General features: G+C 49.7%; 1 protein-coding gene across 5 annotated transcripts; it reads left to right on the top strand.

Moving 5' to 3' along the window:
- Nucleotides 1-1,708: 1,708 nt before the first annotated feature.
- NACA (nascent polypeptide associated complex subunit alpha) lies at nucleotides 1,709-14,897 on the top strand. 5 transcript variants are annotated; one of them, XM_023643810.2, is made up of 8 exons: nucleotides 1,709-2,260; nucleotides 3,067-3,138; nucleotides 12,939-13,024; nucleotides 13,202-13,279; nucleotides 13,566-13,712; nucleotides 14,115-14,243; nucleotides 14,458-14,580; nucleotides 14,773-14,897. In XM_023643810.2, exons 2-8 carry the CDS (start codon nucleotides 3,069-3,071, stop codon nucleotides 14,785-14,787), a joined length of 648 nt encoding a protein of 215 aa, XP_023499578.1. In that variant the 5' UTR covers nucleotides 1,709-2,260; nucleotides 3,067-3,068; the 3' UTR covers nucleotides 14,788-14,897. The 5 variants fall into 5 exon arrangements, with proteins under 5 accessions (XP_023499578.1, XP_023499576.1, XP_070127822.1 ...); XM_070271721.1 differs by having other exon boundaries at nucleotides 2,182-2,433; XM_023643808.2 differs by lacking the exon at nucleotides 14,773-14,897 and having other exon boundaries at nucleotides 2,144-2,260; nucleotides 14,458-14,622.
- The last annotated feature ends 728 nt before the right edge of the window (nucleotides 14,898-15,625 follow it).

Raw genomic sequence — 15,625 nt, 5'->3', positions numbered from 1 at the left:
CTTCCTTTGCATTTCCTTTAACATCTTTTCTCTATAGCCACAGTCTTTTTTTATCTTTTGGTTTATATAAAACAGACTCTGTCATGCAGTCAACATACTGAAATGCCTTGCATTTCTTTCTCTCTTCTAATTTTTTAAGAGGAAATATTAAAGACTTGTGCAAAATTCCTCTTTATTTGAGCTTGTTTACTATGTATTCAATCTTCAGGTTCAGAAAATAGTGGGTCAATTAAAACTCCTGAATACAACATTACTAGAGACTCCTTAGTCCATGTTAAAAACTCAAAATGAGAGTGGGAAGATTGCTATTATGCTTTCAGCAAGAGATGTTTTAAGCTTCAACTGTGTCTGGCATTAAAGTATTTTAATGCTTTAATATGAAAGCCATTGGATAAAAGCTGCTATACTAGCCCATAAAATTAATTACACAGCATATTGTGCTTATGTAAAAGAGTAAACGTTGGGTTCTTGAAGATAGCAGAAACATGCTCAAAGACCATCGGCTTCCCTATTCTCTGATTTGCCAGCTCATCCATATATGAGAATTCTAGAAAGAAAGGGCACAGAACTGGTTTCCAGCTCCAAACTCGCCCAGTTTATAAAGAAACCCAAAGAAAGAAAATACATCCATCCTTAACTAGTCATTAGCAACAGGGAGTTAGAAGTTGGTGGGGCTTCCTGGAAAAGAAAAGGGAATGGTCAAAATGTAGTTTTATTTGTCTAAGGAGATGATTGGTGATTGCTGGCCCTTCTGAAGGTAAATGGACTGCATTGACAAATCTTCCAGATCGCTCACATACTTAAGTAGAAATTCTCTCTACAATGTTAACAGTAACAATAAGCACGTTTTAAGTAATGTACATAAATTACCTAATTTAATCTTCCTAACAGTTCTATAAAGTAGCTGCTATAATCCCCGTTTTATAGATGAGGAAACACAGGCACCAGTAGGTTGATTAAATTGCCTAAGGTCACTATTAGGCAACCAAGCTGAGGTTCAAACAAAGGAGGGTGGCTTCAGAGTCCATTTTCTTTATCACTCCCTGATAACTGCCTCTCCTACCTGAAGAGAATTTCAGTTTCTCATTCCTGGTAAACCCTGCTATCTCGTTTAATCCTAATTCACTCATCCTAATCCTCTCTTCACTATGGTGAAGATCTCAGAAATTTTAAAGTAGCTTCCAGAGCATTCTAAGTGTTCACTGCTTCCCTTAAAAGGCAGGCAGAGCTGTCTTAAAGCCATTAGCTCAAATGGTGTTAGCTGGTGTAGGTAATATATTTGTTGAGTCCTTTTTGTAGGGCTGAGAGAGGATTTAGGAGTTCAGACACAAAGCCTTTAGTTAACAAAACACTGATTTTACATTCCACTTTTCAAGAATCTTACTGTATAAAGCACGGGCTCTTAACGTGGGGTCCTAGACCTCTAGAATGTATGCGTTTCAGAATATCTAAGAAGTGTCCAAAGTTACAGGCAAAAAAATTGTATATGTGCCTATATTCTTTTTCCCAGGGAGGGGAATCTATACCGTTATAATAATTTCAGCATTGGTCTAAATTGTGTATTCCAAAAATAAAATATTTGAGGTTTAACCTAGGTCACTGCTACCTTCCAATGGTGGGCATACCATCCCTGTGGTATTTCGGTTTTTTTGCCAAGGAAGATTCGCCCTGAGCTCACATCCTTGCCAATCTTCCTGTATTTTTTTAGGATGTGCGTCGCCGGCACAGCATGGCCGCTAACACAGCGGTGTTGGTGGGCGCCCGGAACGGAACCGGGGGCGCCGACCTTCACCACTAGGCCACCGCGGCGGGCCCCCGGTATTCGACATTAGTACCTCTTACTTTCCTGCATTATCTGAGAAAGGAAATCAGGAAGTCTTAATGATACCGCTGTGGCTACGTGGCTGACCGGTGCGCAGACGTTGCCCCTCGTCACAGTTTCCCTTCGAGTATCAGCGATGCCTCCACCAGGGGGACGGCAAGGGGCGGCTTTCTGAGGACTGCCTGGCTCCCGGCAGACTTCCGGCCAGGCCGGCGCATCCCGTTCTGAATTCCTACCCTTATTTAGGCCTCGTTACCGCCCCGTCCGGGAACAGCAGGACGACCCGCTCTATAAAGGAAGTGGCTGCGGGCGGCTCCTGACCCGGAACCGCATCGCGGCCCCGCCCCCTCCGCCAGGCTGCCTTCTGCAACAGGCGTGGGTCACGCTCTCGCTCTCTCTCTCTCTCTGCCGCCATCTTGGTTCCGCGTTCCCCGCACAGTAAGTGCTATCCTCGCCGCTTCTCTCTATCCGCAGCCATCCGCCCTTCTTGTGAGCTAAGGCGCCCCGGGGACTGAGAGCTAAGGAGAGTTGGAGGCTTTACGAGGCCACCGGCTTCCTGCTTGGCCCTGGGAAGTGTGGCCTTGGGGCCTCCGGGCAAAGTGAGATCTGCGGTTGGTGTCCTGACAACAGCAAGGCAGGAGGGCCGTGGGCCGTGCCCGGGGGTCCGGGGGTGGGGAGATGGGAGCCGCTGCGGTGTCGGGGGCGGCAGCGGAGTGCGTCCGCTGTCGGGAACGGCCTGACGAGAACCCACGGGAGGTGAAGGGGTCCCAGCCTTGGGACCCCCACACCGTCCTTATCGCGACAAGCGAGTGTTGGGACTCAGGTCCTCCCTGTGACCCCTGGTTCCCGAAACGCGGCAGACAGGGGTCCTGGAGGCCCCAGCCCCGGCAGCGTGGGTGCGGGAGGGGAGGTGGTTCCGGGCAGCGGCCGGGAGCCAGGCGCGGAGGCTGCCCTCGCGCTGAGGACCGGGCGAGCGCGGCCTTGTGGGCAGACCGGCCCCTGGGCCCGTGGAGGCCGCTCTGCGGAGGGAAGAGGAGGTGGAAGGAGGGCATTCGCTTGACAGCCCTGGGGCTCGTGTCAGACTCTCGTCCCTTCCCGCGGCTTTGGGGAGGGTTGTCCCCGGTCACCTTTATGACTTTGTTTCTTAACAGTCGTCCGCAGAGTTTTTAAGAATACCCGGCTCTAGGTTGGGCAGCAGAACGGATCCCAGTCGATTCAGGCCTCCTTTTATTCCCTTCTTCCAGAAATGCCCGGTGAAGCCACAGAAACCGTCCCTGCTACAGAGCAGGAGTTGCCACAGCCCCAGGCTGAGACAGGTAGGCTCCGCTAGCCCCCTGGCCCTTAGTTAAGATCGTAAGGTGACCCTAAGATCACTTGGTGCGTGAAGGGGCAATGGGAAGAGACTTGTGTCCTTCGGAGTTGACGCTCCTTAAAGAAGATCGGGCTGTGGCTTTACGAGGGAGGAGCGTCCGTACTATTAACTGCTGCGCTGGAGGGACTTCATTACGGAGTGGGGTAAAAACAGTATGTTTGACATTGACAGCTCCCCGGCCTGCTTTGTGGGTATGGCAGCTGCCTCCCAGGGGCTCTGCTGTGGAACGCTCACCTCATGTGGGAATGTGAGCGGGGAAGGGGCCCGGTGATGCTCACCTGTTGGAACTGGATGACACACTGGCGGCCAAGGAGACCTGAGCTTTTGTGGAGTTCCCGCCAGCAGGTTGCATCCAGGTTTTAGATGGCAGTGCTCGGCGTTGTGCCCACATCACACGTCAGAGTGAGCTGTGCGCTGGTGGCAGATGTGTCCTGCTGGGCCCCAGGGCCCTGCGAGGTTGGTTAACTTGTTTTCTGGATTGGTGCCGAGATGTTTCTGTGTGCTGGAATAGTGCCTGCATCAGCAGCTTGTCTGGAACCCAGGACTGAAGTGCAGCCTTCCATTGACTGCTCCTCGGCTTTGAAATTAATGGATGTAGAACGTAGGCTAAGGCAAGTTTGGAATTCTGGTTAAACTACTCCTCTATGAGACTTGAGAGGGGTAATGAGAAGATTTTGGATGATGGTCTTCTTGCTGAGTCAGTTGTGCAGAAGGAAACGAAGGGCATCTTCAGGCTGTACCCTCCACCCTCACGTATTTTTCTTATGGTAAATTTAGTAATTTTTTTAAACTCCGCTTGTCACTTAAGGGCAATTTTTGTCTTCTTCTGGAATTAAAATAGAGTTGTTTATCGTTGAAAGCGTTAAGGTTCACCCTCCCCACCTGTCTGATTGTGGCAGCTGAAGGGATTAATACAGCTGCTAGAAAAGAAAAAGCAGGGGGCCTCTGAGCTGGAGAATGAGCTCTGCGAAAACCTCGAACTGCCAGCGACTTCAAGCAAAGGGAAAAATAAGACTGGCCTCTAAAGATCCTGTGGTTTCAGTGCTAAACAAAACCTTAGAAATTCTCATTGAAAAACTTACTTTACAAATGTGGACACTGAAATTCAGGTGAATTTAAAATAATCTCGTTTCAAGCTTCCAAGTTAATGCCATTTGCTCTGGAAGCAATCTTTACATGGTGCTTTTAAACTGATTCCTGAAGAGTTTGACATTGCATAGTAGGTTTCATCATAATATTAAGGGAGTACCAGTGATAAACACTTGGAAATTTTTCCTATAATTCAATAATTTCTAGAATGAATGAGAAAAGTAGCTCAGGGAACTGGTTTGGGGCCTTATCACATCTTGAGGTCCAGTCAGAGGAAAACATTCTAAGTTTCAAGTTCTGCTTAATATGTTTGAAAGCACATTTGCACTGTAACCATAAGACTTTGAGCTGCCAACTCTCCAGGAAAAACTGGTTGAGCCACCTGTCTCGTCTGTAGGAGGATACTCTGAAGAACTTCGGATGCTATGGTTTTTTGGTTTTGTGTTTTGTTTTCTTAATATGCCTAGGTGTTGAGCATTTGTTGGTCTAATCCTGTGTTATCTCCTGAGTAGTAAGCATGATATTTTTCCATTGTTCAGAACGTAATTGCTTAGCTTTACTCTAGTGCCAAATACTGGTCTATTTTGGCAGAATGACATACTTGTCCAGGTTAAGGGGTGGGGATCCAATGTGTTCTCTCCACTCCAATTTCCTGCTTCCAAAATAGAGCCACAGTCTGGTTTAACAAGTTGGGTTACAGTTTCATGACACAGTCCCTAGCCCTGTGACTACGCTCTCTCCCTGGCAGTCTCAGTCATCTTAGATGGATGGCTGCAGAGCTAACATGCCTGGGAAGGTCTGTAGAGACCACTGAGTCCAGCCCGTTTGTGGTTGGTTTTTTGTTTGGGGTGAATAGGTAAACTGAGGCATAGGGAGGCTAAGTGACTTAGTATTTCCTATTTAGTATTAAATTCTGAAGAGTTTCGACTTGAGGAAGAATGGAGTTGTGCCAGACACCCCTTCCTAAAACTTTATTCTAAGAGTTGGATTTTTCCTGGCCCTAGTGGCAGCCTGAGCACGTGACACCTCTTCTTTTCTCCTTCAGCTCTGATTGCCCATCATTAGCACCACCCCCTACCTTCCTTGTCCCAGTTTGCAGTATCTGTTTCCATTAGTTCATGCTCCTTGGGTGAACAGGATAGAACAGCTGTTTGTCTAATGGTGATTCTCTGGCCGGTGAGAAGGACTTGAGGTTCATTTGAGGAGGGAGGGGAGGGCACAGCTGGGAAAGGGTGGAAAGCATGCTGTTCCCAACCCACTCCTGGGCCTGTGCTCCCCCTTTAGACTGATAGGCTGCTTTGACACTGTTTTCTCCACCCGAAAATCATTGGCTTATTTTGGTAGAACTTGGGAGATGAGGAGAAGGATGTATTCTTACTTGACCCCTGAAGGATGTTTGGGGAAGGTTGCTGTTGCCTGTCACTGTTGTCTAATCCTGTGTGGTGACTTTCGTTCTCAGATTAAAAATTCCAGTGTTTCCTGTGAGGCATGTTGTACCAAGTTGGGCTGCATAACTCACGTTTGTTTTTTTCCTTCCTTTTCCATCCCCTTTTGCTTTTCTCCTCTAGCTGTGCGTTCTCTGTCTTCAGCTTTGAGTGTCACTGCTGCCTTAGGGCAGCCTGACCCTGCCCTTCCCCCTCCATCCTCCCTGGCCCCCCAACACTGCCCTCTGGCAACCCCTAACCAGCCTCCCCCCTTCCTTTCTCCCTCTGCTGTTGCCTCCACCCCTTTTGAAGCTCCTTTTCCCCAGTCATCCTCTGGGATAGCCCTGCCTTTGGGATCTGCCCCTTCCCTCCCTGACACCCCAGCTTTCCTGCCAAACCTAATGGGGCCTCCCATCTCCCCAGCTGCCTTAGCTCTGGCCTCTCCCATGATTACTCCAACTCTGAAAGGTGCGCATTCCTCTTCAGCTCCCTTGGCTCTTGTGGCCTTGGCTCCCCACTCAGTGCAGAAGAGTTATCCACCTAATCCTCTTAGTGCACCTCCTTCAGTTGCTGAGGCTCAGTCAGGGTCAGTGAGATCTCTGCCAGCTCCCATTGCCTCCCCAGAACCACAGGCCTCTCCTATTCAAGCTCCCTCTGAAGTAGTCCCTGGTCCAAAAGGTACTCCCATTCCTACAGGTATAGTCAGTGCTGTTCCTTCCCATTTTATAACTCCATTGGCCTCTGTTCAATCTGGAGTAGCCTCGTGTCCTCAAACACTACCTCCCACTCCCCTAACCATCACTTCCTCTCAGGTCAAAGGCATCCCTGTTTCCTCAGCTCGGACTTCTCCACAAAACTCTCTAAGCCTCAGCCTAAAGGGACCACTTAGTCCACCTGCTGCCTTATCTCTTCCAACTGAGACTATTCCTGTGACTCCCAACGTTCCCCCAGTTTTCCTCACTTCTTTGGGCTCTAATCTTGCACCTTTACATCAGAGTTCTCTTGGTTCTCCTGCCCAGCCTTCAAGTCAAACAGGCTCTAATGTTCTGTCAGATCCTATAGGGCATACCATTTCTGGAGATCATTCTTCTATCGGGGTCTCTTACCCTTCTCAGAGGTCTGTAATTCCTCCCCTTCCTTCCAGAAGTGAGGTGGTTCCTGCTGCTGTGGCTGATTTTCCAACAGGGGCTCCAGCTCCCCCTCTGGCTCTGTCTGTTGACAAAGGCCCCTCTACCATCACGTGCATAGCTTCCTGCAGCCCTTCTGGCTCCTCACATTTAGCTCCATCTTCTCCATTATCTCCTACAGCCCCTCTCACTCTCAAAGGCTCTCCTAATGCCACTCATCATCAGCCTTTGGTGGCCCAGTTTCCTGCTGCTTCTCCAGGGAGTCCAGGCTTGAAAGAAGCTCCTGTTTCTTCTGTTGGAACCACCCCACTTGTGATGACTAACCTCTCTACAATTTCTGCAACATCTACTACCTTTGAGGTAGCTACTTGTGTGTCTCCAGTTTCATCGGGTCCTATAAGTAAGGATTCAGCTTCCCCTCCTGTCTTGGGTATGGCGCCTGTGGCTCCCGAAGAGCTTCCTACTCCTCAAGTAACAACCACTCTAGGGATACCAGTCTCTCCTTTGCCAGCCTCTGAGGACCCCAAAAATCTTTCTGCTTCAGTACTAGTAAAGTCTCCAACACAGCAAGATCTCCAGACTGTACCTGCCTCTCCTGTAGGAGCCCCTGTTTCACCAGCCCAGGCAGGACTCCCTACCAAGAAAGACCCTACTCTACTACCACTGGCCCTGGCAGCACCTAAAAGTTCCCCCTCTCCCCAAAGTACATCTTCTTCTCTGGAGATGGCTCTTTCTCCTGAAGCCACCTTAGCAAAGAAAAGCCTTGTAGAGCCTGTCCCTGTGGTTAAGCCAGCCAGTGCTATTCCCTCTCCTCTGGGTGTTAGCTCCTTAACTTCTATAATCAAGACAGATCCTTATGCAAGCACAGACCCCACTGGTCTGCCTCTCAAAAGTTCTCTCACTACCCCACCTGTAGCTACATTTCCTTTGGGAAGTGCTGCCACCACTGAGGTGGCTCCTACAACTGCCAAAGTTACTTCCACTCCTACAACTACAGCCAGCCCTTTTCTAGAAGGAGGTATCTCTTTAGCTCCTAAAAGCCACCCAGCCAAGAAGGGTACTTCTGCTCTTACTACTTTACCTTTGGTTCCTCCAACCTCTGAAAGTTGCCCTGTGGCTCCACCTGTGACTTTATCCCTCCAGAATGATTCTGCTTCTCCAGCCACTCTGTCACTGGCCCCTGAAATTCCCAAGTCTGACCCTTGTCCCTCTCTTCCCCCAGCTGGTGCTCCTCCTCAAGGTGCAAAGAAAGTTCATGGTATCTCTCATACCTCAGCTTTGGCACCTGTGGCTTCCTCTCCTGAAGGGTGCCCAACTGAGGACCTTGGTGCTTCTGTTACTGCATCTCCCAAAGGACCTTACTTAGCTGACTCCCCATCTCCTTTAGGGACTAGTGTGTCTCCTCAGACTACAAGACCTCCAACCAAGGAAGGTTCAGCTACTTCTGCTACTCCCTTAACTCTTGATCCTTCTCTTTCTAAATGTGTACTTGCTATCCCTGATACTTCCGCTGGAAATCTCTCATCATCTGTTTCTCCAACTGATGATTCCTTTCTTCCAGAGGCCAATCTTTCTTTTCAAGTCCCTAAAGGATCACTAGCCAAGAAGCATTCCCCTACTCCTCCTTCCCCCAAAGCGGGGATAGCAACCCCATCCCCTAAAGAGACCCCCACTCCCCTAGCTATAACTCCTTCTTCACCCAAAGGAGTCCCAGCAACTCCATCCTGGAAAGACTCTACAGCTGCCCCACCTCCCAAGGGGGCCCCCACCCCCCCAGCTGTGGCTCCTACCTCCCCCAAAGGGGGCCCAGCAACTCCATCCCCTAAAGAGACTCCCACTCCCCCAGCTGTGGCTCCTCCCTCCTCTAAAGAGGCCCCAGTCACCCCATCCCCTAAAAGAGCCCCCACTTCCCCAGTTTTGCCTCCTCCGTCTGGAAAAGGGGGCCCAGCAACCCCACCCCCTGAAGAGACCCCAGCTACCCCATCTCCCAAAGGAGCCCCTACTCCCTCAGCTCTGATTCCTCCCTCTCCCAAAGGGGCCTCAGCAATTCCATCTTTCAAAGAGACCTCCACTCCCCCAGCTATGACTACTTCCTCCCCCAAAGAAGCCCCAGGAACCCCATCCCCTAAAAAGTCCCGGGCTACCCCACCCCCCAGAGGGGCCTCCACTCGCCCTGCTGTAACTCCTTCCTCCCCCAAAGGGGTCCCAGCAACTTCATCTCCCAAAGAGACCCTCCCTCCCTCAACTGCAACTCCTTCTTCCCCCAAAGGGGCCCCAGCTTCTCCATCCCCTGAAGAGGCCTTGACTCCTCCCTCCCTCACAGGGGGCCCAGCAGCTGCAGTTGGCAAAGAGCCCTCAGCTACCCTATCTCCCAAACGGGCTCTAACAACCCCAGCCCCCAAAGGGACCTCAGCTACCCCACCTCCCAAAGGAGCCCCAGCAACTCCAGCCCCCAAAGGGGCCTCAGCAACTCCAGCCCCCAAAGGGCCCTCAGCTACCCCACCTCCCAAAGGGGCCTCAGCAACTCCAGCCCCCAAAGAGCCCTCAGTGACTCCACCTCCCAAAGGGGCCCCCGCCCCCAAAGAGCCCTCAGCTACCCTGCCTCCCGAAGGGGCCCCAGCAACCCCAGCCCCCAAAGAGCCCTCAGCTACCCCACCTCCCAAAGGGGCCCCAGCCCCCAAAGAGCAGTCAGCGACCCCACCTCCCAAAGGGGCCCCAGCCACCCCAGCCCCCAAAGAGCCCTCAGCTATCCCACCTCCCAAAGGGGCCTCAGCAATTCCAACCCCCAAAGAGCCCTCAGCTACCCCACCTCCCAAAGGGGCCTCAGCAACTCCAACCCCCAAAGAGCCCTCAGCTACCCCACCTCCCAAAGGGGCCTCAGCAACTCCGGCCCCCAAAGAGCCCTCAGCTACCCCACCTTCCAAAGGGGCCCCAGCAACTCCGGCCCCCAAAGGGGCCTCAGCAACTCCAACCCCCAAAGAGCCCTCAGCTACCCCACCTCCCAAAGGGGCCCCAGCAACTCCAACCCCCAAAGAGCCCTCAGCTATCCCACCTCCCAAAGGGGCCCCAGCAACTCCAACCCCCAAAGAGCCCTCAGCTACCCCACCTCCCAAAGGGGCCTCAGCAACTCCAACCCCCAAAGAGCCCTCAGCTACCCCACCTCCCAAAGGGGCCTCAGCAACTCCGGCCCCCAAAGAGCCCTCAGCTACCCCACCTTCCAAAGGGGCCCCAGCAACTCCGGCCCCCAAAGGGGCCTCAGCAACTCCAACCCCCAAAGAGCCCTCAGCTACCCCACCTCCCAAAGGGGCCCCAGCAACCCCAGCCCCCAAAGAGCCCTCAGCTACCCCACCTCCCAAAGGGGCCTCAGCAACTCCGGCCCCCAAAGAGCCCTCAGCTACCCCACCTTCCAAAGGGGCCCCAGCAACTCCGGCCCCCAAAGGGGCCTCAGCAACTCCAACCCCCAAAGAGCCCTCAGCTACCCCACCTCCCAAAGGGGCCCCAGCAACCCCAGCCCCCAAAGAGCCCTCAGCTACCCCACCTCCCAAAGGGGCCCCAGCAACTCCGGCCCCCAAAGAGCCCTCAGCTACCCCACCTTCCAAAGGGGCCCCAGCAACTCCGGCCCCCAAAGGGGCCTCAGCAACTCCAACCCCCAAAGAGCCCTCAGCTACCCCACCTCCCAAAGGGGCCCCAGCAACTCCAACCCCCAAAGAGCCCTCAGCTATCCCACCTCCCAAAGGGGCCCCAGCAACTCCAACCCCCAAAGAGCCCTCAGCTACCCCACCTCCCAAAGGGGCCTCAGCAACTCCAACCCCCAAAGAGCCCTCAGCTACCCCACCTCCCAAAGGGGCCCCAGCAACCTCAGCCCCCAAAGAGCCCTCGGAGACCCCATGTCCCAAAGGAGCCACAGCAACTCCAGCGCCCAGAAGGGCCCCAGCAACCCCAGCCCCCCAAGAGCCCTCAGCTACCCCACCTCCCAAAGGGGCCTCAGCGACTCCATCCTCCAAAGGGGCCCCTACTCCCTCAGCTGTGATCCCTCCCTCCCCCAAAGAGTCCCCAACCCACAAAGGAACCTCAGCAACTTCACCCACCAAAAGAGCCCCAGCTACCCTATCCCCCAAAGGGGGCCCCTCTCCCCCTGTTGTGATTCCTCCTTCTCCCAAAGAGACTCCCAATTCCCCAGTTTCAGTCACATGTCCCTTGGAGTCCATTGCCCCTCAGGCATCTAAAGGGTCCCCGAAGAAGAAAGGCCCCACAGCTCTCAAAGCAGATGTTGCCCCAGCTCCAGAAAGTGTACCAGTCATCACAGCTCCCGCTCAGAAAGATCCACCAGCCAAGAAGAGTTCTGCTACTTCACCTACTGTGTGCCCAGATCCCTCAGCTAAGAATGGTACTAAAGGACCCTTTTCTACAGTAGCTCCAGCCCCTCTGCTGACGGTCTCCACTCAGAAAGGCTCTTCTCCAAAGACTCCAAAAGCCCTCCCTATTTCTCCCTTAAAAGGCAAAGATTCTGTCCATTCCCCAAAGGGCCCCTTAGCTCCTCCTCCTGAGTCTGAGACATCCACCCCTCTAGCAGCAGCAGCCTCTGAGAAGGTCCTTCCTAAAGCTGGATCCGCATCTGTCTCCCCAGCACCCACTCCATCAGTCTCTCTGCCTCTTGCACCCTCCCCAGTTCCCCCTCTGCTTCCTAAACAGCCATTTCTGCCGTCCTCACCTGGGCTGGTGCTGGAATCACCCCGTAAGCCCTCAGCCCCTGCTGATGAGGATGAGCTGCCGCCTCTGATTCCCCCGGAACCAATCTCGGGGGGAGTGCCTTTCCAGTCGGTCCTCGTCAACATGCCCACCCCCAAACCTGCTGGGATCCCTGCCCCAGCCCCCTCTGCCAAGCAGCCTGTTCTGAAGAACAACAAGGGTATTTGCCTTGGTTTGCTGTGTGCATGGTGTGTTGCCCACACCCCTCCTGGGGGCTACCCACCAATACTAACCCTAGGATGCGCCGCTTTCTCCAGTGTATCTGCTTGTGTTTGGACATAGAACATAGAATGAGAATTTTAAATGCAAGAGCTCTGGGAATGTGAAACAGAATCTTGGTTTTCATCACCTCAGATAGTCCATTATGTATCATCTTGTGTAACGTGGTCTAGACTAACCCTGGGTCTGCCATCTTTCTTACCTAACTGATCTGACATTGAAAACCAAGACCTACTAGACCTTTAATTTGCTCTAATCTCTACCACATCACTAACCTTGTCCCTGGGCCTGGAATTTGCTAAAATATTGGGAAATTTGGAAATATTTGAATTTCTTTTCACTTGTTAGGCTTAGTAATGACCAGCGCCCAGGGACTCCCTTTTCTTAAAAGACCTACTTTTCCTAGCCTGAGAATGGTGCAGTTGTATGCTTTTTTGCCTCAGTAGTCTTTACTGATGCTTAGCTTTCCAATTGAGGGAAACTTAAAATATATGAATTATGTTGGGAAGAAATGGGAGAGGTCACAGGACAGTATGTAGTAGAGGTGACTGTTAGAACTGTAGGTCGGCATCATTGCGAATCTTCGAGCTGTGTTGATTAGATCGAATTGCTCGGGTAAGTGGTTTGAAAGTAAGGCTAAAGGTGTGTACACAACTGCTTCTGGCCTCCCCCAACCCAGTTTAAAGGATGAGGGATAAGGCCCTCCCTGGCATGCCTCCACAATGTGATCTTATTGTTTTTTCACTTAAGTGTATCTGGAGACACCTTGTCTGCCAGAACCTTTCTGAGATGGTCAGGCTATTGGGTAGAATTTGGAGTTACATAGGTCACTGATGTTTGCCTGTGCCGAGGAGTGAAGACGTTGAGGCAAAGGAAGCAGTTAAAGTATATATACTGCTTGGCTGTGTCTAGTAATTACCTCACATTTCTGGGGCTGATTCTTTAATAGATGTGTACACACTAGTTTGTGACTAAGTTGGGGGCTGTCAAGCTGGCATCACATAAGTCAGTTGGTTTACATTTAGTTTTGCGAGGTCTAGCATAAGACAGTGACCTTTAGTCCAGGCAGGCCATGGTGAGGTGCCGCCTCCTCATAATCTCTACTGTAAAATAGTAAAAGTTACTTGTCATCTTAGGGTCTGGAACAGAATCTGACAGTGATGAATCAGTACCAGAGCTCGAGGAACAGGATTCCACACAGGCAACCACACAACAAGCCCAGGTGGGTATTCTCTTACTCACTGGCAGAATTAGTACAGTGAAGGAAACATGGTAGAACCAAGGTTGATAGAGAAGCCAACTTATGTATTTGGAGCTATGAACCTTCATAAAGGGAAAACTGCGTGTGGGATTGTGGTATCCAGGTTCCAGTTTATTTACAGTTGTTTTATCTTCTTAGCTGGCAGCAGCAGCTGAAATCGATGAAGAACCAGTCAGTAAAGCAAAACAGAGCCGGAGTGAAAAGAAGGCACGGAAGGTAAAATTTTAAGTTATGAACAAGGATGAAAGTTTCTGATGAAGCAACTTTAGAGAGGGAGGACCATAATGGAGCTCTTGGTAGTGGTAGAATCGTGTTTATTTAAAGTAGCAGAAGTTACTATGGCAGAAAACCCAGGAGTCCTGGAAGCCAATTCTGTATTCTTATATAAACTTTTCTTAGCCTGGGAAAAGGCTTTGCTTTGGATGCAGTGCTGTTATCTTCCTTACTTCCTAAAGCTACTTTTAATGAAGTTGAAAACCTGATGTTCTTTTCTATTCCTTAGGCTATGTCAAAACTGGGTCTTAGACAGGTTACAGGAGTTACTAGAGTCACTATCCGGAAATCTAAGAATATCCTCTTTGTCATCACAAAACCAGACGTCTACAAGAGTCCAGCTTCAGATACCTACATAGTTTTTGGGGAAGCCAAGGTAAGGGAAGTTTTCTTGGGAGTTGCTCTAGACCAGGCTTTCTCACCCTCAGCACTGTTGACATTTTGGCTCAGACATTTCTTTGTTGGGGAAAGGCTGTCCTATGCATTATAGTTGTTTAGCAGCATCACATCCAATTGTGATAACCAGAAAATCTGCAGACATTTGACAGATGTCCCTTGGGGGGCAGAATCACCCCCCTAGTTGAGAACCACTGCTTTAGGCTTAAATTATTTCTCTTTCTAGTAATAGATAATTTCAGTGAGGGCAAGCAATGTAAAGATAGATAGTAAGTTAACCTGAAGTGTGTTTACAGTGAGAGTTTGGAAAGGATATAAATTATTTTTTCATTTACTGCATACTGATCTACTCGCATGAATCTCTGTATTTTCTGCCCTGTAGATCGAGGATTTATCTCAGCAAGCACAGCTAGCAGCTGCTGAGAAATTCAAAGTTCAAGGTGAGGCTGTTTCAAACATTCAAGAAAACACACAGACTCCAACTGTACAAGAGGAGAGTGAAGAAGAAGAGGTATACAAGGAAATCTTTTATATTTTTAATCTTCTCCACATAGTATTGTGTTTGTATTAATGCGTAGATTCTGTATTGTTTTAGGCTCTTGAATCCATTCAGTTAAGGAGTTCTGAGTTATATTAAGAACCAGATTCAAGAGGCTCCTGACTCCAAAGAACTGCTGAAGTTGTTCTTGCCTTTAGTTTATTAAGTGTTTTTCCCTCTCTGTTAGGTTGATGAAACGGGTGTGGAAGTTAAGGACATAGAATTGGTCATGTCACAAGCAAATGTGTCAAGAGCAAAGGCAGTCCGAGCCTTGAAGAACAACAGTAATGATATTGTAAATGCTATTATGGTAAGCGTCCACTCCTTTATTCCTTGACTCCCTCTGCCTTGACTAATTATGGGTGACTTTATTTTCTGTGGTTAAAATCAGCTAATTAAGAGGCCTTATTCTAAAGCCTATTCTGAGTTGCCTCAGGTTTTAATGACCTAAATTCTCTCAGTTTACCTGTGGCTATCTCTGATGATCTCTTCTCTCTTTCAGGAATTAACAATGTAACCATCTGAAAATGAGGACCTTTTTTGGTGTTTCAAAAGAGTATCCGCGGCTTGGTTTGAAATTTGTACTGTTTCTATCATTAATAAAGTTATGGCTTCTTGTTGGATGAACTCAGTGGGTTCTTGGTCTCTTCCTCCAAGAAAGTGAGAACACATTTATTAATTAGTCTTAGGGCTTCAGCTTCAGTTGAAAAGGTTTAGTGCCACAGACTCCCCACTTAAAATCTCTGCCTTTTCACCTCTTGTCAGAAGGTATTGTCCTAGGCTGTTAGGACCTTCTTGTCTTCAGAGAATACAACTTAACTGTAAAGTTTCTTCTTTCCAATTTCTTTCCCAGATATTAACCGTTAGCAAATCCTGATTCTTCTTTCTTTAATAATCAACCCCTTCTCTGACCTACAGTCTCTCTGAATACATCGGCCCTCTGTGAGAAGCAGTTCACGTTAGTTACCTCTTGACATGTAAGAGCTTGGTTGGTACAGGGTTGGAGAGGGTGCATAATGCATGTGAGTGAAAAAACTACACTTTGTAGAAAATGGAAAGGTACCTCATGAAGGAGAGGATTTTGACTGTTGTATACAGTGCATTCTGCTGTTAGGCATACACTAGACAGACATTTTCGTCTACAAAGTAAATTATGTTAGGGTAGCCGTAATTATGCTAGTGGAAACCAGAACTGTACCAAGCAAACTGATACATGTGAGTAGTCAGTTTATGATATTGAGAGCTCTGTAGAAGTCTTAAGAAGAATAAAATTTCTTAGTTTGAGTTCTTAGAAAATGTTTTGGGGCAAAGCAAGACTAAAATTTGGAAATAGGAAAGCTACAAGTAAATGTAGA

This window comes from Equus caballus, chromosome 6 (assembly GCF_041296265.1).
Source record: "Equus caballus isolate H_3958 breed thoroughbred chromosome 6, TB-T2T, whole genome shotgun sequence".
Lineage (NCBI taxonomy): Eukaryota > Metazoa > Chordata > Mammalia > Perissodactyla > Equidae > Equus > Equus caballus.
The sequence above is the reverse complement of the archived record's forward strand: the minus strand, read 5'-3'. Positions and strand labels throughout refer to the sequence as shown.

Coding starts and splice junctions, on each gene's coding strand:
- NACA (XM_070271720.1), top strand. CDS start 5,638: ATGAGGAGAAGGATGTATTCTTACTTGACCCCTGAAGGATGTTTGGGG. Junction 13,025..13,201: donor CAACCACACAACAAGCCCAG/GTGGGTATTCTC, acceptor TTATCTTCTTAG/CTGGCAGCAGCAGCTGAAAT. Junction 13,280..13,565: donor GTGAAAAGAAGGCACGGAAG/GTAAAATTTTAA, acceptor TCTATTCCTTAG/GCTATGTCAAAACTGGGTCT.